Raw genomic sequence first — 16,616 nt, 5'->3', positions numbered from 1 at the left:
GTCTATTTATTGCTATTTTTCTTTTTTCTTTCTAAGAAACGCACTATATAAATAGCATTACTTACTTGAACTTTACTTTCTATACCTATAAACACTAGCCTCAGATCCAATTCCATTTTTATCAGGATTCTTATTCTTAAGCTCACTCAGGAAAAACTATTTTCAGCAGTTAAAGGAAACCTGTATTTCAAATGTCATAGTAGAACAGTGTTCTGGTATGTGCCGAGTAGAATGGCAGTCTGGGATTCATGAGTTACTGAATGTCACAAATGAATGATGTGTTGATTTGAAGTATGCAATATCAGGGTGGGGTCGGGGGGGGCGTGGGGCATTGCAGAACTGGGACACATGGGCTGCACTCTCACCAAGTGACCTACTTTAGGCCTCACTTCCTTTTGGCAAGGCATGTCAAGCATCTAGAATCAGCCATGGGAGACTTCCCCTTGAGAGTGCAGGTGGCTCCCCATTGGACATGTGGAGCAGACAAAGCCTCTGTGAACACAATACAAGGCACCCCTCCTTTGGCTCTGTAAAGGCTGAGGGGTCGTGTCAGTCTTCTCACAAACAATGGTCAGAGCTCTAGCCAAGAGGTCAGAGAGCAGTGGGTCTTCAGGAAGTAGGAGGCCAAATATAAAAATGTATGAGCTTCATAGCATATGAAATAATAAGGTGGTTTGACAAGACAGAAGCAGCATGTGACTCTACTATGTTGCAGGTGGACTTACTATGACTAATACACTCAATCATGAGACTAACTATAATAAAAAGACTAAACTTTTATATTCAACGTGCTCCTCACATCATGCAATAAAACTGGTCACAATTCATAAGGCAAAATAATGTAGAGATAGGAATTTCTATTTTATTAAATTTCAACTTTATCCATTTTCTGCATATCCTGCACACAGCTATGACTCGTTTTGAATACCATGCCAACTGATCTGAAGTTATACCTGGTGGTTACTCATCATCCACCTGGACAACTTGGCAGCTTTGTGTATGAGCTGGCACTTCCCAGGGATAATTGCCCATTACTAATCTTTGTTGATAAGAATATTTATGTGGACAATTCTCATTCAGTTGAGTTGCTGTCCCTACTTGTTTAATCTCAAATGTGTTCACAGCCATCGGGCTGGTAAGGATCTAGGTCCCATACTGTCGTGCAATTGCACTACAGAAAAGCTAATGGTCAGGCCTTTACATGTATCTGACCATAACTTTATTACATTTTCTGAGCGTCGCCTTGAACATCCTACTATTCCTCCTCCTGCGGTTTTGTTTCGTTGTAACCTCAGAAGTCTCTCAAGCAATGAGATCCTCCTTGGTTGCGTCTAATCTACAGACTACGGACATTTTTCTCTACACTAGGCTCTGGTCTGGATAATGTGTGTCCTCTATCCAAAACACCTGCTAGTTCAACACTCCGTCGCCCTTGGCTCACTGATAATATTCATAAAGTACTAAAGGACATTGGAGCATTGTTGAAATCATTCTCCCCTCTCAATGAGGAAGAATGAATGCTGAAAGAATGAGAAAAAATGAGAAGTCTCTATGCTTCAAAAGGTCGACCAACGACCTGTGCTCTGAACAGCATTCCAACCACCTTTCTCTACTCTCTCTTGCCTACAGTTTTATCTGCCATTATGCATGTATTCAATGCTTCACTCAGTTTGGAAAACATTCCTACATCATCCAAGCAGGCTTCAGATTGGTTCACTTAGCGCATCTGATGTGAAGAATTATAGACCCGTCTCCCTTCTTCCATTATTCGTTAAAGATTCTTGAAAAAGTTGACTTCAAGCAAGATTCTGATTTCCTGTCTCAGAATAATTTTCTAGACCCTAAGCAGTCTGGTTTTTAAGAGTGGCCATTCTACCGAAACGGCTCTTTTAACTGTGACTGAAGCATTAAGAGTAGCAAAAGCTTCTGCTCCGTCATCAGTTCTGATTATTCTAGACTTGTGCCTTTGACCCAGTGAACCATGACATCCTCCCCTCTATGCTGTCTGATCTGGGAATGTCAAGGACAGCACACAGCTGGTTTCAATCGTACCTCACTGGACATTCCTTCAGTGTGTCTTGGCCGGGACAAGTGTCAAAATCTCACCGCCTCTCCACAGGTGTACCTCAAGGATCAGTACTTGGACCCCTCCTATTTTCTATTTATACCACTTCCTTAAGAGAGATCATCCGTTCCCATGGCTTCTCCCATCACTGTTATGCAGAGGATACTCAACTTGACTCCACAATGTCAGCTAGAATTTCTCCTTGCCTCAGTAATATTTTCGTTTTGTTTTACGGCATCGACACCTTCAGGTCGATCTTTCATAATTTTTCAATCTTTCGTTTTGCATCAAAATAAGATGTATCCTTATGTCACCACTTCTGAAATGAAAACCAATGGGTTTGCTTTTCCAAAATATAGGCTTTAAATCCCAGAAAATCCCTTGAATGGAAACTCAGTTACTACTGACTCATGTGGTAGCATAAAGACTGTCATAGCAGCTGATTTGAGAGGGGAGAGACACAGAAGGCAAATATGAGGTGCACTATCTACCAAAAGGTCTATACTGTATGCAGCTTTTTCAAAAGTTGACTAAGTCAATAGTTGCTCTGGTGAAAAAAAGTGACAATTTAGTCACAATCTGTAACCCAGTCTAAATACTGTTTGTGTGGGGAAACAGCAAAGATAGAAAAGAAGCAAGTCTTAGAGGAATGAACTCCATTTTCCTGCTGGTGGTGACCCACATATCTTTTGGAATGTATCAGCAATGCAAGATCCAAAATAATATCTATATAGGAGGGGAGGGGTGCTATTAAAATACTTGGGAATACTATGGAAGATGAGAAGAAAAATGTCTCTCAAGGCCATCTAACAGTGTTTCTACACAGCTGATCAGGGTAATAGCTAGAGCAAGGCTTAAAGAAAGATACAACCTCAAACTCTAACAAATAAATAAAAAGAAAAAAGATCTTACCATGAAAAAATGAACAAACAAAAATACGAGACCACGATTTTGTCAAAAAGACAACTGACGAACCATGACCCAGTTATTTGGCTGCTGGCTGGCCCCTGCGGAGGCTGCATGTGTGGCAAGGCAGGCCTGCCTCGTCACATGCCATGCAGTGTCAGCCTGCAGCAGCAACCACACAGGGGAGAGAGGGGAGGGGGAGAAAACAAGCCTCAGCAGGCTGCCGCACTCCACCACACACAGAAGATTACACATTCTTTAGTTAGGAATCTGACCTACTTATGAGCTCCACACAACTATTCGGCAAGGTTTTTCCCCCTTTTAACCCCTGCAAATATTTCCCTTTTCTATTTGAACCTGGAACTGCTTGATGCATCTACGTGAGCAGGTCAGACCATCAGACCATCAACTGGGACTGGACTGGAGAGGCTACACGCCTTCAACTGGGACTGGACTGGAGAGGCTACACGCCTTCAACTGGGACTGGACTGGAGAGGCTACACGCCTTCAACTGGGACTGGACTGGAGAGGCTACACGCCTTCAACTGGGACTGGACTGGAGAGGCTACACGCCTTCAACTGGGACTGGACTGGAGAGGCTACACGCCTTCAACTGGGACTGGACTGGAGAGGCTACACGCCTTCAACTGGGACTGGACTGGAGAGGCTACACGCCTTCAACTGGGACTGGACTGGAGAGGCTACACGCCTTCAACTGGGACTGGACTGGAGAGGCTACACGCCTTCAACTGGGACTGGACTGGAGAGGCTACATGCCTTCAACTGGGACTGGACTGGAGAGGCTACATGCCTTCTCGGGACGTAAATGAGGCAGAGCATTAAGATACTCCAGAGAGTTCAACCTGAGAGACCAGAACAATTTTCCATGGACTGAAAAAACAACAAGAATATTGCCTAGCCTAAATACAGCACACATTTGACCATCCCAGGAAAATGCAGGCAAAGAATAAAACAGAAAAGAGGCTTACAAACAAAAAAATCAGCATCAGCTTTAGCCTAATAATGAAAAAAATGGTCTGATAACAGCATTTCTCGCAGTCAGACAGTATGTTGCCCATGTGCATGTTGGTAGCGTCTACTCTGATGTGCTCTTGCACTATTGTGTCATGAGGAGGCACCCCCAGTTTCTCTAGAGGATTCTGGCTGAGGCAGTCACGACAGCTAAATATATCATTGATAAGACTAGCAGTCTATTCAAATCCAATAGAGTTTTTGTCAAATTCAGCGAATTACTCAAGGTTGTCTAGCTTCAGTGTGTGCACAAACATTTTATTTTTTAAATGGCCAACATTATAGTGACTCGCACCGAACCACAAACAATTCCAGGCAATCAAGTTGCTTCAGAAGCACAATGAGGTGGGTGTGATTTTGATTAGATGCTCAAATATCAATAACCCTTTGCAGTCACGGACTGCAGCTTGAAGTCAGGGTGCATGGTTATTACCCTGCACAACTGGGTCTGAAGCCATATGTTTTGGAGGAAGTGAATCATTTTATGTTTATGGATTTGTGTTTGTCTACCAGATCGGTCAGTGGACCTAAATGTCTTTCAAACATATTTGTGCTAGGCTATGTCATTAGTTTGCAAACTTGAGTTGAGAGCCTTCTTGTGATAACACACATTTAAAATTGTAGTCAGTGGTTTATGTTTATGGACGTTTATGTTTATTTATCACTTATGGACCTACAATTTTGAGGGTGCTGAAACAGCTAAAACAGACAGCTAAAACAGAGAAACAAATTTTGTCCAAGTCCAATGGTCCAAGTCCACTGGCTAATCCACTTAATTGTGGCTTACAACTAGGTTTCCAAAGAATCCAAAAATATTAATTTAAAGAAGTAGGGAGGGAAGGGAAGAAAGGAAAATAAGCAGACTTAAATGCCTGTTTATTCTCCAGTAGTTATCTCAGTATTTTGCAGCAGCTATGAAATGATTTTCTGCACTGTTCCATTTGCCCTCGTCACATAAATGTGAACTGGTCTTTCAACATTCCAAGATGGTTACTCAGTTTACTTTTAAACTGATGACATTATATTGAACTAGGACTGGTTGATATGACCAAAACATTAAATTTTTTACTTTGTTCTGTCTACACGAATTCAAGAAAATGATAAAAAAAATGATTAAAAAAATAGCAATAGTAATAGTAACTTTATCAAAACTATACGCCGTTCCCTAGTAACTATGGTCATACGTGCCATATTACCCAGCCATACAGTACCGGTATTAGTTTTAGTATTTACAGCCAGTAATGGACCTACTGGTGCTGACTACAATAAATACGATCTCATGAAACAGAATGAAACCTCCACTATGAACAGAAAAATAAATGGTTTCGGTATTGATTTTGACTGATAAATCTTTACATAGGCTACAAGATGTTACAATTACCGTTTTTCTAAAATGTCATAATGGTATTGGGAAACAATAAAAAGTATTCAAAATCCTTCATAGATTTCTTATGGACTCACCTATTTACCAGATTAATCAGCTATAGCTCAGTTCCATAATATGCATAGAATGAGATTTGATTTGCAACAACACAGTTGCTACAGGGAGAATGACAAATCAGGACAGCATGCAAAACAAAACAGTGAAATGGGAGTGCAACAAGACGACAGAGGTACAGTTTTATAGCAATCGATGTTTGTCAACATTGGTAAAAACCCATTGATTTTGTGTGTTTGTGATGTGTAATCTTTCTCCTAGTGTGACTTCACGTTATTTAACGCTGGTGATTAAATACACCAACATTACTCGAAAACAGACAACCACCTAACATGTCTAATGAAGGACCCATTCAACAACATACCAATGAAAATGTGACTGAACAAACAGAAAGAACTACACACACAAGTGTAGGACATTAATTGAATATAGGCCATTAGTAACCCAGCAACAAGAAGCTGAGGAGACACTCAAAACATGTTCTTACCTGTAACTCGCACCAGGCTACTTCCACAGTTGTCTCTGTGTCCAGGCCTTTGTAGACGGTCTTGAATGAGCCACGTCCAATTTCAATGTCAAACTTCAAGAAGCGACCATCGTTAGATGTGCCCACAGCCTTGGTCTCCACCTCTTCTTCATCTTGCACTTTCTTCTCCAACTCTCTCTGTTCAGCTTCGATGCGAGTCTTCTCTGTCTCTTTCCCAGCTTCATCCTCCTCCTCCTCACGCTCATCTTCCCCTTGGCCTGCCATGCTGCTCCCAGACTCAAGCTCAGAAGCCTCACTGGGAGGGTCCAGGGAGATGGCTGGTTCCCTCTCTCCATCGCAGCCCATCAGAGACAGGGGCCTTGCTTCCAGTGCTACAACATCCCCCTTGGGTTCCCCACTTGCCTCATGAACTTCCACCAACGGCTCCTCAGCCACCACTGTGCATTGACCAGCTGACACTGAGAGGGCTCCAGCAACGATGGAGTTGGCAGGAGGGAGGCCACGTTTGCAGTCAGGTGGTGAAGCAAGGACACAAGCTTTGCTGGGCAGCTCCAAGGCAGTGGTGTTGGAGTCACTGATGACGCTACGGCGGAAGAAGCGGTGCTCAGCCTTAAGAAGCTCACGCTCCACGTTGTGGCGCCGCCGGCGGACCTCGCCCAACAGCGAGTCCGAGCCAGAGCCGCTAGCATTTTTTGATTGGGGGGATAGGAACTTAACCATCTTACTGAGGTTGTCGGACATCTCTGCACCCACATGGGGGAGCAGATGTGTCAAAAGTTATATTCCATCCATAGAGGTCTAGCCCCACAGAAAAATATTGCACAAAAAAAGAGCAAAAAGAGTCTTTGTTTAAAATCAGTGTCTGCCTTGAGCTTTTCCCACAGATTTCAGCAGTCCTGTTAATCAAATAAAGTCAATGCTCTGGGAGTACACTTTGCTGGAGATAGGTAATGTTCCTCTGAAGATGGAAGGATTCAGGATACTTTGATTTCCACAATGAAGATGTGACACATCCATCATGTAGGGCATTGGCAATGTCCCTCATCCAACATCTGGCTTCTATATTTGATCTTTCCTATTCCAAAAAATGGGGGGAAATGTATCAAGAATAACAAACCTTTTAAAGACAATTCAAATACTGTTCAGCATAAGTTCACTGACATCTAGAGCTATTACAAAGTATACAATACATAACCAATAACGTTAAAGCTTCGATATTGAATGGGCGACTTAAAGAGCTGGACAGAATGCATACAGCACAAAGTTCACTTAATAAAACCCTAACAACAACTCAGGAAGCAGTTGGCTGCAGCTGACAAATCGCCTAACGTTAGGTAAATATTAACGTGCCTGCTATCGAAAAAACAACGTGTCCCCAAACGAATTAACGTTAATTAATTAATTTACGTTAACGCTGTTAATCGGCTTCGAATTTGCGATTCGTTTTCGAATTAACGATTAAACCCCAGTGAAGGGGCGCTTTACCAAATCAAGGTTCAACAAATCCATATTTTGCAATATTACCTTCAACTTGGCAACCGATAATCCTTGCATATATTTGTAGTCTAATGAACGGACGGTATATTAATGTTGCTTGATTGATACTAGACGTATGTGTTTCACCAGACACATTGTAGCTGTCAAGCGAGACCGTACGTTTTTTTAAGAGATCTTAGGTTATGGCCCATGTACATCGAAAAAGAAACGTCAACTCCATGTCGCGGGGTTAACAATGTAGCTAACCAGCAGCTAAGCAACACAGCCAGAGGTACTTGGAGCCAAGTGGCGATTGCGATTCGGCTAAAGCTAGCTAGAGCTACTTGGTTAGCTTGGGCCTCGCAGGCTCCGTCATCCGTTAACTATCAGTCGGCTAATGTTAGCCAGCGAACGTTTCAGGAATCACACAATAATATAGCACGAAAAGACAAAGATACCCAAAACATTTCACTGAAACTGAATACAAAAACAATTAACTGAGTAAATACCGTTTTAAATATTTCAAGACATTAACGTTCCTTAAAGCCCTGGCTAACGTGGTGTTAGCCTGCTAATGTTATCTTACCGTATGTGGCTTCAAGTCTTCATGCTGACATGAATTAACAGCGTGAGTTGAAACGTAGTTAATATTCCTGGTTAAATCCCAATAGCGAGGGAACCGTTTGTCAAAAAGAAGAAGCAATACGTTTAAACTAACGCAACGCCAAATTAACTAGGTCAGTGGATAATACCATAGCCGGCTAAATTGTGAATGAAGTTGTTCGAATGTCAACTGTTTAAACAATATGCACCTCCTTCCGCTCATCATGGCAGCTCGCGAGGCGAGTCATCGGTCCTTTGTTATGTTTTTCACATTGACCTCAATCCGTTTTCCTTCTTGCTGGTTGAAGTTCTTCTTTGTCTTTTAAATCGCGTTTGGAAAAGTAATTATGTAGTACCATTACTGCCACATACTGGGCTGGAGTTTAAAATCAGAGGACTCGGAGCTGTTCTATATCTATGGATAGGCCTACTTTCACACTTCCGGAATACTGAGATTTACATCAGCACAAAACTGGGTAGTAAATTTAGGGATCTGATAAAAAAAAAAATAAAAAAAATGTATATATATATGGTAAAAAGTGCATCCAGCAGTTCCAGGGACGAACTTCGGACCCCAAAATTACCTTGAAGGGGCGGTTGCCTAAAGATGCCACTCCCGGGAGTTCCTGCAGTGGAAGGGGTACTTCTGTGCGGCCCTGAAACTGCTGGAAATATAGGCTTTAATTAATCATAGTGATGCTGGTATATTCATTTATAAAGTAACTGTTAATTACAACTGTCATGAAGCCATTTAATCGAGTATTAGTAATTATATATTGCAATTCTATAAAAACTGGACCTTAAGATAATCCTAAAGTTATCTAGACAATCTGTGTTGGTCCTGCCACTGGAGAAATGTATCATTGTTATCACATGCTAGAAATTGAAGTTGCAATCAATGAGTAAAATATAAAGTATAAAAGAATAAAGAATAAAGAAAGGGCCAATTCGGCGGGCCGTTCCTGTAAACGTTTGTGCCACCCTGGAAATGACCCAAGTTCCTGCAGTGGAAAAGCACAAAAAAGTGTCACAGCTGTACCTGGTCTCCCCCCCTTTTTTTTTTGGTGTCCCTTAGTGCACTTGGTGCCCAATGCAAAGTGCGTGCTCTGCCTGTAGCAACGGCCCCTGGAATTAACATTCTTGCTCTCGCTGAAGCAATCATAATTGTTCCTAAGTTTTATTACTGTTTTTTGGTGCCCAGGAGTGGCCCAGGAATTAATCGTTGTGTTTTCATTAGCTTAGAATCATCCCTTCGTATCTACATAGGGAGCAGGTCCTTTTCCACCATAGACATATATATGTCTATGCTTTTCCACGGAATCCGCCATGTTGAACCTCCATATTTCAACAGTAGCCCAGAACAGACAAACCAAAACACTGGATCAAGCTTTTTGTGTTGTCATGGCATTTGGCGGCCACCGTAGGTACTCGCACAGTAAAGGGAAGGGTATTCAGCTGTTTGCAATTCAGCAACCTCACCACTAGATGCCACAAACAAATTACACATTAGACCTTTAAGTTTTATTATTATTCCACCATTTTTGACACCTTAACTCCACCCACAGTTGTCATGATGTCAGTCAGCACCATTGCAGAATTCACAGGTGCATCCTAATGCAGTGTACTTGGCTCGTACACTTTTCGATAGACCCGCTTGTTTGTTATATATTGCTGTTTGTAATAACTCATTTTACCATTGAAAATTGGTGGGGGGAGTAATATGTCTCAATTATTTCAAACAACTAGGAGATTAACGTGTTACATAGGTTAACATTTGTATAGTGTGTATTTGCTAGTGGTGTAATGACAAAGAGTAATACATATACATTCATAAACAATGAACAAACCTTACATTTCTGTGTGCAACAGGTAGTGTTACATGGCCAATCATGAGTATTTTTCTTAGTTTGTTGTGTGTGCTAGTGTGAGCTGTTGGGTTATTTACTGTAGTCCAAACATCACCCTGGTTGTGCTTTTGGTCAGATGAAAGCAAGGAAGAATGTTGCCTTTTTGAACTCAGATTTAAAACCAGTAGAGGAAATTCTGTTTATGACTAGTAAGTGTGATTTGTTAACTCACAAATGGTGCTTAGTTTTGATAGTGGCTGGTCCTATGCTGATTAGCCCATAGATAGGTTAGGCTAGGTAGATATGTTATCTCAACTCTGCAACTCATTGCTGTACACAGGCTAAAGTAGACAAAGGTGTTTTCCTTGTGTTATAATGCACAGATGTTTATAGTTCATTCTGGATTATTAGTATGGTCATCTTCATATAGCCTACAGAATAGTTTTAGCTTTGTCAACTATGGTAGCCTATATGGTGGCATATTATATTGCAGCCAGCTTTATCAGAGACAGCAACTCATGTTCTACATACAAACAGGTTTTTTTTTCTCTCTTAATTGTTATTGCAGTACATCCCCCCAAAAAATGAGGTAAAAAAGATTGCCAATGTGACAAATTCAACTCAATTCACCTTAAATTTAGTAGCACAGGCACTGGCAACCAGGAAATTCAGATATGTTGAACAGTCTTTGGAGGGCTATTAAGAATTGGAGAGGCAATCACTTGAGTTGGTCAGAGTTATAATTGTCCATTAGTACTGGCCATGGGCATGATTTTCCAATGTTTGGAGGCAACGACAGGATCTTAATGGTTAATGTATCCCTAGCTGGCACCTTGTACTCATGGGCAGATTTCATAGGAACATATACAAATATGTTTTGTTTTCCATCTCCAGAAGTTCCAGAAAACTGCAAATTACTATCAGAAAAGGAACCACATGATGCAGTTAAACAACAGTATCTGTGTGATCTGACAATACTTATCACAATGTACAGCATGACACCTCACAAACATGTGTATGTAAGGGACAGAATGCATACTGCCTACAAACATTTAAAATGTAAAAAAAAAAAAAAACACACGTGATTGTGAGGATTTTTTGTCAATATTCACACCAGTTTTGATGTTTTTAACTCCAGTTCAGTCATATAATTTAGTTTACAGCTTTTTTTTAGGTGCACAACAGACAGCTGTTCTTTTCTGTAAGCAGACAATAAAGTTTTGGTTACTAAGGCCTTCTCGACGGCTAGATAATATATGTTTTCCATTTTCTGTGTTAAACCTGTGAGATGTGAGCTCATCAGGAAAGACAAAGGATGTTACGATTATCACAGAGGCGCCATCTACAGTTCAACTCCGAGCTCTACAAGATGCGAAAGAGACGCAGAGGCGCATCAGGATATTCAGGTGCTGAGGATAAAATTATCTCTTGGGTAGGCCTGCTGTAAAATAGCCAGTAGCATCAACCAGGATTCTGCACATTTAAATGCAAAATGTAGATTTGACTGCCCTTACATTGTGAAAAGTGACAGTTTTTTTTTCTTTTTGAGCTCACGGGTGTTTTGGCATACGACTAATTTGATCGGCAACATGTGATTGGCTGTCAACATTTGATTGTGTGAAAACTGTAGCCAAATATTCAATTAGCATAGGCTACTTCATGTGTGGGAACCATTTATTCGCTGTCCACATGATCTCGGAATGGCGACAGTAGACAAGCTTGACATTTTTGCACGTCATAAGCGCACAGCGTAAGGTTTACGTCACTGAAATCATCTGGCTCTGAGAAGATGCTGGCAGAGCCTACAGAAATAAAAAATGAAAAGGTTTTTTTGTGAAGGAATCGAAGAATGCGTGGTTTTAAATCCATCGCAATACTGTTGACTCCGGCTATAACGCAATCCCTCGACCTGATGGGACATAGAAGGTAGTCTGATTTATTAACGATTTTCATCATGTAGCCTTTACATTAGCTGGATAGACTCAAATGGTGCCCTGTCTTGGCTTGTCGTTTACATTTCATCTTGTACAGAACATAGGCTAGACTACACAGTCGTGTCTTTGTAACAAATAGCTAGCTCGTTGATAAAAAAGGCAGAGGACGCTTTTAAATAGTCGAACATTTTCCATAATTTTAAGAGAAGTGTAATGGTTGTGTGGTGTGGGGCGCGATGGTGGAGGAGGACGGTGAAGAGGGAGACATCTGTATGATTGCTTTGACGGTTCTCATTGGTATTGTCAGCATTACACGTTCTATTTTGTGATTTTTGTTAAAGCATCGTTATTTCATAGAAATGCAAATGACAGTTAAACATGGACAGGGTGTAAGATGATGGCCGTTTCCCATTATTTTAGAGCGTTATGCATAATATGAGGACTGAGGGGTACAACCCATTCCTCAGAGGAAACACGTAAATGAAACCAAACCTTAATAGATGTGACAGCAATTCACAGAATTTGGTAGCCTATTGTGTCGCTGACAGATTAGGCTAAAGAATACTTGCAGACTGGGCTTGTTGGCTAAATGTAATGTATGGTAACCTTGGGTGAAGATCAGAGTCAACAGCTCTGACTGAATTGGACTTTCACCTATTTAGTGTAAGTGCTTGATAAAGCTTACTGTTAGCTTATTCTACATCCTTGTGTAGCCTATGTTTAGAAAATGTCCCTTATATCTACTGCTTCTTTATTGACTATTGATTATTGACCCTGAGCTCTTTTCCTCCTAGGCAGTTATATAAATCTAATTGGTAGGCTTGGATATTATTTAGATTTTTTTTCCTAACACAGACATGACATGACACGTCAACCTACATTATTATCCTGTTGTGCTGTTGTATTGTATGCATTGCCATTCAGAGGATACATCAGCTTTTGAGCTTATGCTTACACTGGCCCTTCTTGGTTTCAGATCACAGATGCCATGCAAGGAGGTCTGGAGGAATTTTACTTTAACTTCATCAATAAAACATTTAATTTAATGTTCAAAGAAGAAGTGTTCCTTTAAAAAATGTTTGGTGTGGTTTAAAGTGAAGAACCACCTTCCAAATTTTCACAGACAAATCATATGGTATTTGTAATATTTCCCAGAAACCTTTCATAGCTAGCCAACATGTATGGTAGTGCTCGCTCAGTCAACAAAAATGACTCCAAGGCCAGCCATGGTGCAGGAAAGAACAACCAGAGCTCCGGACGCTCCCCTCGACTGCCCCGCTCCCCTCGCATAGGTCATCGGCGCACCAATAGTATGGGTGGCAGCGGTGGAGGCCCAGGGGGTGGGGGAAAGACTCTCTCCATGGAGAATATACAGTCCCTCAATGCGGCTTATGCCACCTCTGGCCCCATGTACATGAGTGACAATGAGGTAGCCATCGCCACCACCTCTGATCTGCCCAAGAGCACGGTCACGCTGGCACGTTCCAGTGGACGGGTGCCCTACGGGGTCCGCGGAGCTATCATGGGCAGCACCCCAGAAATGGCGGTTGCACTTCCTGGTATGGCAGTGACACCCTGTGATACTATGGGTTTCGCAGAGCTCCATGCGGCCTCCACAGTGCCCCACTCCCTGCGGCAGGCGCGTGACAACACTATCATGGAGCTGCAGGTGCAGCTAAAAGAGGTGCTGCGGGAGAACGAACTCCTGCGGAGAGAGGTGGACATCAAGGAGAGTAAACTCAGCTCTTCCATGAACTCCATCAAGACATTCTGGAGCCCCGAGCTGAAAAAAGAGCGTGCCTTGCGCAAGGATGAGGTGGCCAAGATCTCTGTGTGGAAGGAGCAGTACCGTGCTCTTCAAGATGAAACTCAGGTAGGCATATTACAGTGGCATTTGGGTTTCTACAAAAGTGTGTTGTGTGAGTGCATCCTTAACCAATGTTTGAATGTTGGCTGAGGATGCTATGAGGTGACAGGTTTTCTCATTCTCTCATGCCACATGCAAGCATGTTAAAAATAGATACAGATCAAAATAGTGGTGTAATGGCAACAAATGAAACCACATTTGTAAATTACATATTGAAGTATCTCAGGAAATACAAGATGACAAACATAAGTGGAGCTATGAAATAGCACTGGATGCTTTATATGTTCTGTGTAATGAGTGAGATTGTAAAATGGCCTCATGGGAAGATGTACAGTGCAGTAAGCACTGGGAACCTGGGACAGTGGGAGCCAACCTGCATCTATTTACTCTCTTTCCCATGGTGCACACAGAGATTGTGTAGGTACATAGTTCCCAAAGGAAACTTAGATTTTAACAGAATTTCACTAGTTTATTTTATTACACCACATGCAGTATAGACACCAAGAAAATGAACAGTTATGAATTAAATAAGACTAACAATGTGGTTAAGAAATAAAGGCTAGTTTATTAGACTTTTCATTTAGCCATGGCATTGCAAAAATACCTTTGTACAAAAACACACAGAAACTGCAATATATTTGTAACACAACATAGGCAATAAAGCAATGATTACCACACAGCAGAGAATGCAGTCAAAATGGCACCAATGTCTGTTAGACTGAGTTTGGTAAGATTATATGTTTGGTTTTAGGTTAGACAACCAAATTAAGGCTTTTGGTTTGCAATCCAGCCAATTGGTAAATAACATGTTGTCCTCTCAGTCTGATGACAAGACTATACCTTAAACCAAACACTGGTGCTCATGGTGATGACAAAACAGGAGGCAGTCATGTGTCCTAACCCTACAGTTGTGTATTTTCAGCCAGTCATTCCTCTCTAATGGAAGATGACTGTTTTCACATTTCCTCCAGTCCCTTCACCCAGCTGTCTGGTTAATTACCCACTCAGGGAGGCCCAGCAGGACTCCTGGAGCCCCTGCACTGCTGTGGGCTAATCCACTCTTTCCAGTTTAATACAATGATTCCTCTCATTTTCAGTGATTAGCTCAAAGTCTGCACCTCAGCAAAATGGCTGTCATACCATCATAAAAATAGGACCTTCACAGTGATTTGGCAGTTGCCAGCTATTTCTGTGACAATTAGGAATATTTGGAACTCATGGTGTCAATGCGTTACTGACAGGAGGAGGAAATGTAGACGTGCAGCATCTGTTGTAATTGGTGAGACGTGTTAGCACATTAGCATAGCTACCAATTTTAGAAAGCAGAATAATGAGGATTTCACATGCATTAGGACACATTCTATCAGAGGACTGTAGGCGGTGAGCATGAGGAGGATTGTGTAGCTTCAGTTGTTTGTATACTCCAGTAGGCTCAATAGTGTGTGCCAATGCTATGAGTCAGCATAGCATAGTCAGCTCCATCTGTTCAATACACATGCCATTCAGAATGAACCTTTCGCCAGTCCCAGATATTTCTCTCGTCACTATTACCATTATTTATGTTACAGCTGTGATTGGTAGCCTGGTAGTCTAATAGTTGATACTGTAAACACAGTCGTAGCCTTGCACATTGTATGTAGGCTATGTTTAGGTTTTTGCGGATGTTTTTGTTTGTTTTTGTTTTTGTTTTTGTTCTCTTTGACATAATTGCTCAACGTCTTCCTGCTTGGTTACCATATAGTATCTGCTCCCAGTTTTTACAGCACATTAGAAATTATTAACACTTCGATAGTCGATAGTATCCAAATGTTTGTTGTAAAATTGACAAACACAAGCCTATAGAAACAAAACAAATGGAACGATTGGTTCAACTCAAAATAAATCAAGAAAAGTTACATTCATTTACTTTTAAAAATGGAGTAAGACCATGTGGTTTCGTCGTCAGACTACTGGGTCAATGGGTGATAGTGGTAGATAAGGACCTCTTCCGTTAGCTTGCTAGATTTTATTATCCGTGAATAAAATATTTCTGCAAAACGATTAATTATGTTGTCTGTCCAACTATGTATGTTTCATCATGACATAAAGTTACAATGAAAATTGTTCAACCCCCTTAACCTTCAAGGTATTCTGGTGTTGTGAGAACTATTAAATGAAAGTATATGAAATGCGGACTTAATGAAACGTAAGTAGTAACTGAAAGTTCTCCAATAAATCTCCAATAAATGTCTCTAGTTTGTGTAGTGTATTTCTGTAAATAATCACACAGTAGACTGTCAGCCATTTGCTTCAAACACGCTCCTTACTCAAGTCAATCACCATACAGGTATCCCAGCATGCATCTAGTTAAGCTGAGAAGACTACGGCACAACAGAGTATCCAAAAGTGCAACTCATGATTTAAATACATCACAGTTTGTCTCTCTATTGTCACATTTCCTCATCTGCAAAAGCTATTCCACACTGCCACTGCCACTGTCACTGTTTTTTAGTTTTTTTAATATCACTTAAAGACTTTCTGTAGGATTTAAATCTGAGGACTGATATGGCCATGACATTCCTGGTCCATCACCTGAGCCAATGACTAGGATCATTGTCTTGCTGGTCCATCACCTGAGCCAATGACTAGGATCATTGTCTTGCTGGGAAATCCATTGATGAGCAGGTTTCAGTGTACACAGAGAAGGCATCAATTTACTCCAAAATGACCTGATATTTAAAAGAAATCAAGATATCAGTCAAATGGTCAAGGCTGCTCGTTCCCACCTTCAGATGAAGCTGTAACAACAAATACATTAATTTACTAGGCCATGATCTGCGTTTTTTTAAAGGCTGTGTTTGGATTTCATGCACATATAGGGATCAAAATCAAAATCTCATTCTTGCTGTGTTTTTATGTTCACCACTTATCATGTTCAGCATCTTCAAACCAATATGCAAGCCCTGCAAGCAGAGCTGCGCA

At 41.2% G+C, this 16,616-nt stretch overlaps 2 protein-coding genes across 7 annotated transcripts in view; one reads left to right on the top strand and one right to left on the bottom strand.

The window, feature by feature from the left end:
- wnk1a (WNK lysine deficient protein kinase 1a) overlaps positions 1 to 9,324 on the bottom strand; it is a 32,818-nt gene extending 23,494 nt beyond the window's left edge. For 2 of the 6 annotated variants that reach the window (XM_031564180.2, XM_031564182.2), the window contains exons 1-2: positions 7,991 to 9,321; positions 5,929 to 7,003 (exon numbers count right to left, since the gene is read on the bottom strand). In XM_031564180.2, coding sequence (XP_031420040.1) covers positions 5,929 to 6,669 — 741 coding nt within the window. In that variant the 5' untranslated portion in view covers positions 6,670 to 7,003; positions 7,991 to 9,321. Of the gene's footprint in view, positions 1 to 5,928; positions 7,004 to 7,990 lie in introns of all 6 variants that reach the window. The other 4 variants (XM_031564179.2, XM_031564177.2, XM_031564178.2 and 1 more) reach the window with 4 other exon arrangements.
- Positions 9,325 to 10,500: 1,176 nt separating this feature from the next.
- Positions 10,501 to 16,616, top strand: part of dock4 (dedicator of cytokinesis 4) — a 32,675-nt gene continuing 26,559 nt past the window's right edge. The window contains exons 1-3 of the mRNA XM_042707409.1: positions 10,501 to 11,780; positions 12,765 to 13,661; positions 16,574 to 16,613. Coding sequence (XP_042563343.1) covers positions 12,966 to 13,661; positions 16,574 to 16,613 — 736 coding nt within the window. The 5' untranslated portion in view covers positions 10,501 to 11,780; positions 12,765 to 12,965. The remainder of the gene's footprint in view (positions 11,781 to 12,764; positions 13,662 to 16,573; positions 16,614 to 16,616) is intronic.

This window comes from Clupea harengus, chromosome 3 (genome assembly GCF_900700415.2).
Source record: "Clupea harengus chromosome 3, Ch_v2.0.2, whole genome shotgun sequence".
NCBI lineage: Eukaryota > Metazoa > Chordata > Actinopteri > Clupeiformes > Clupeidae > Clupea > Clupea harengus.
The sequence above is the reverse complement of the archived record's forward strand: the minus strand, read 5'-3'. Positions and strand labels throughout refer to the sequence as shown.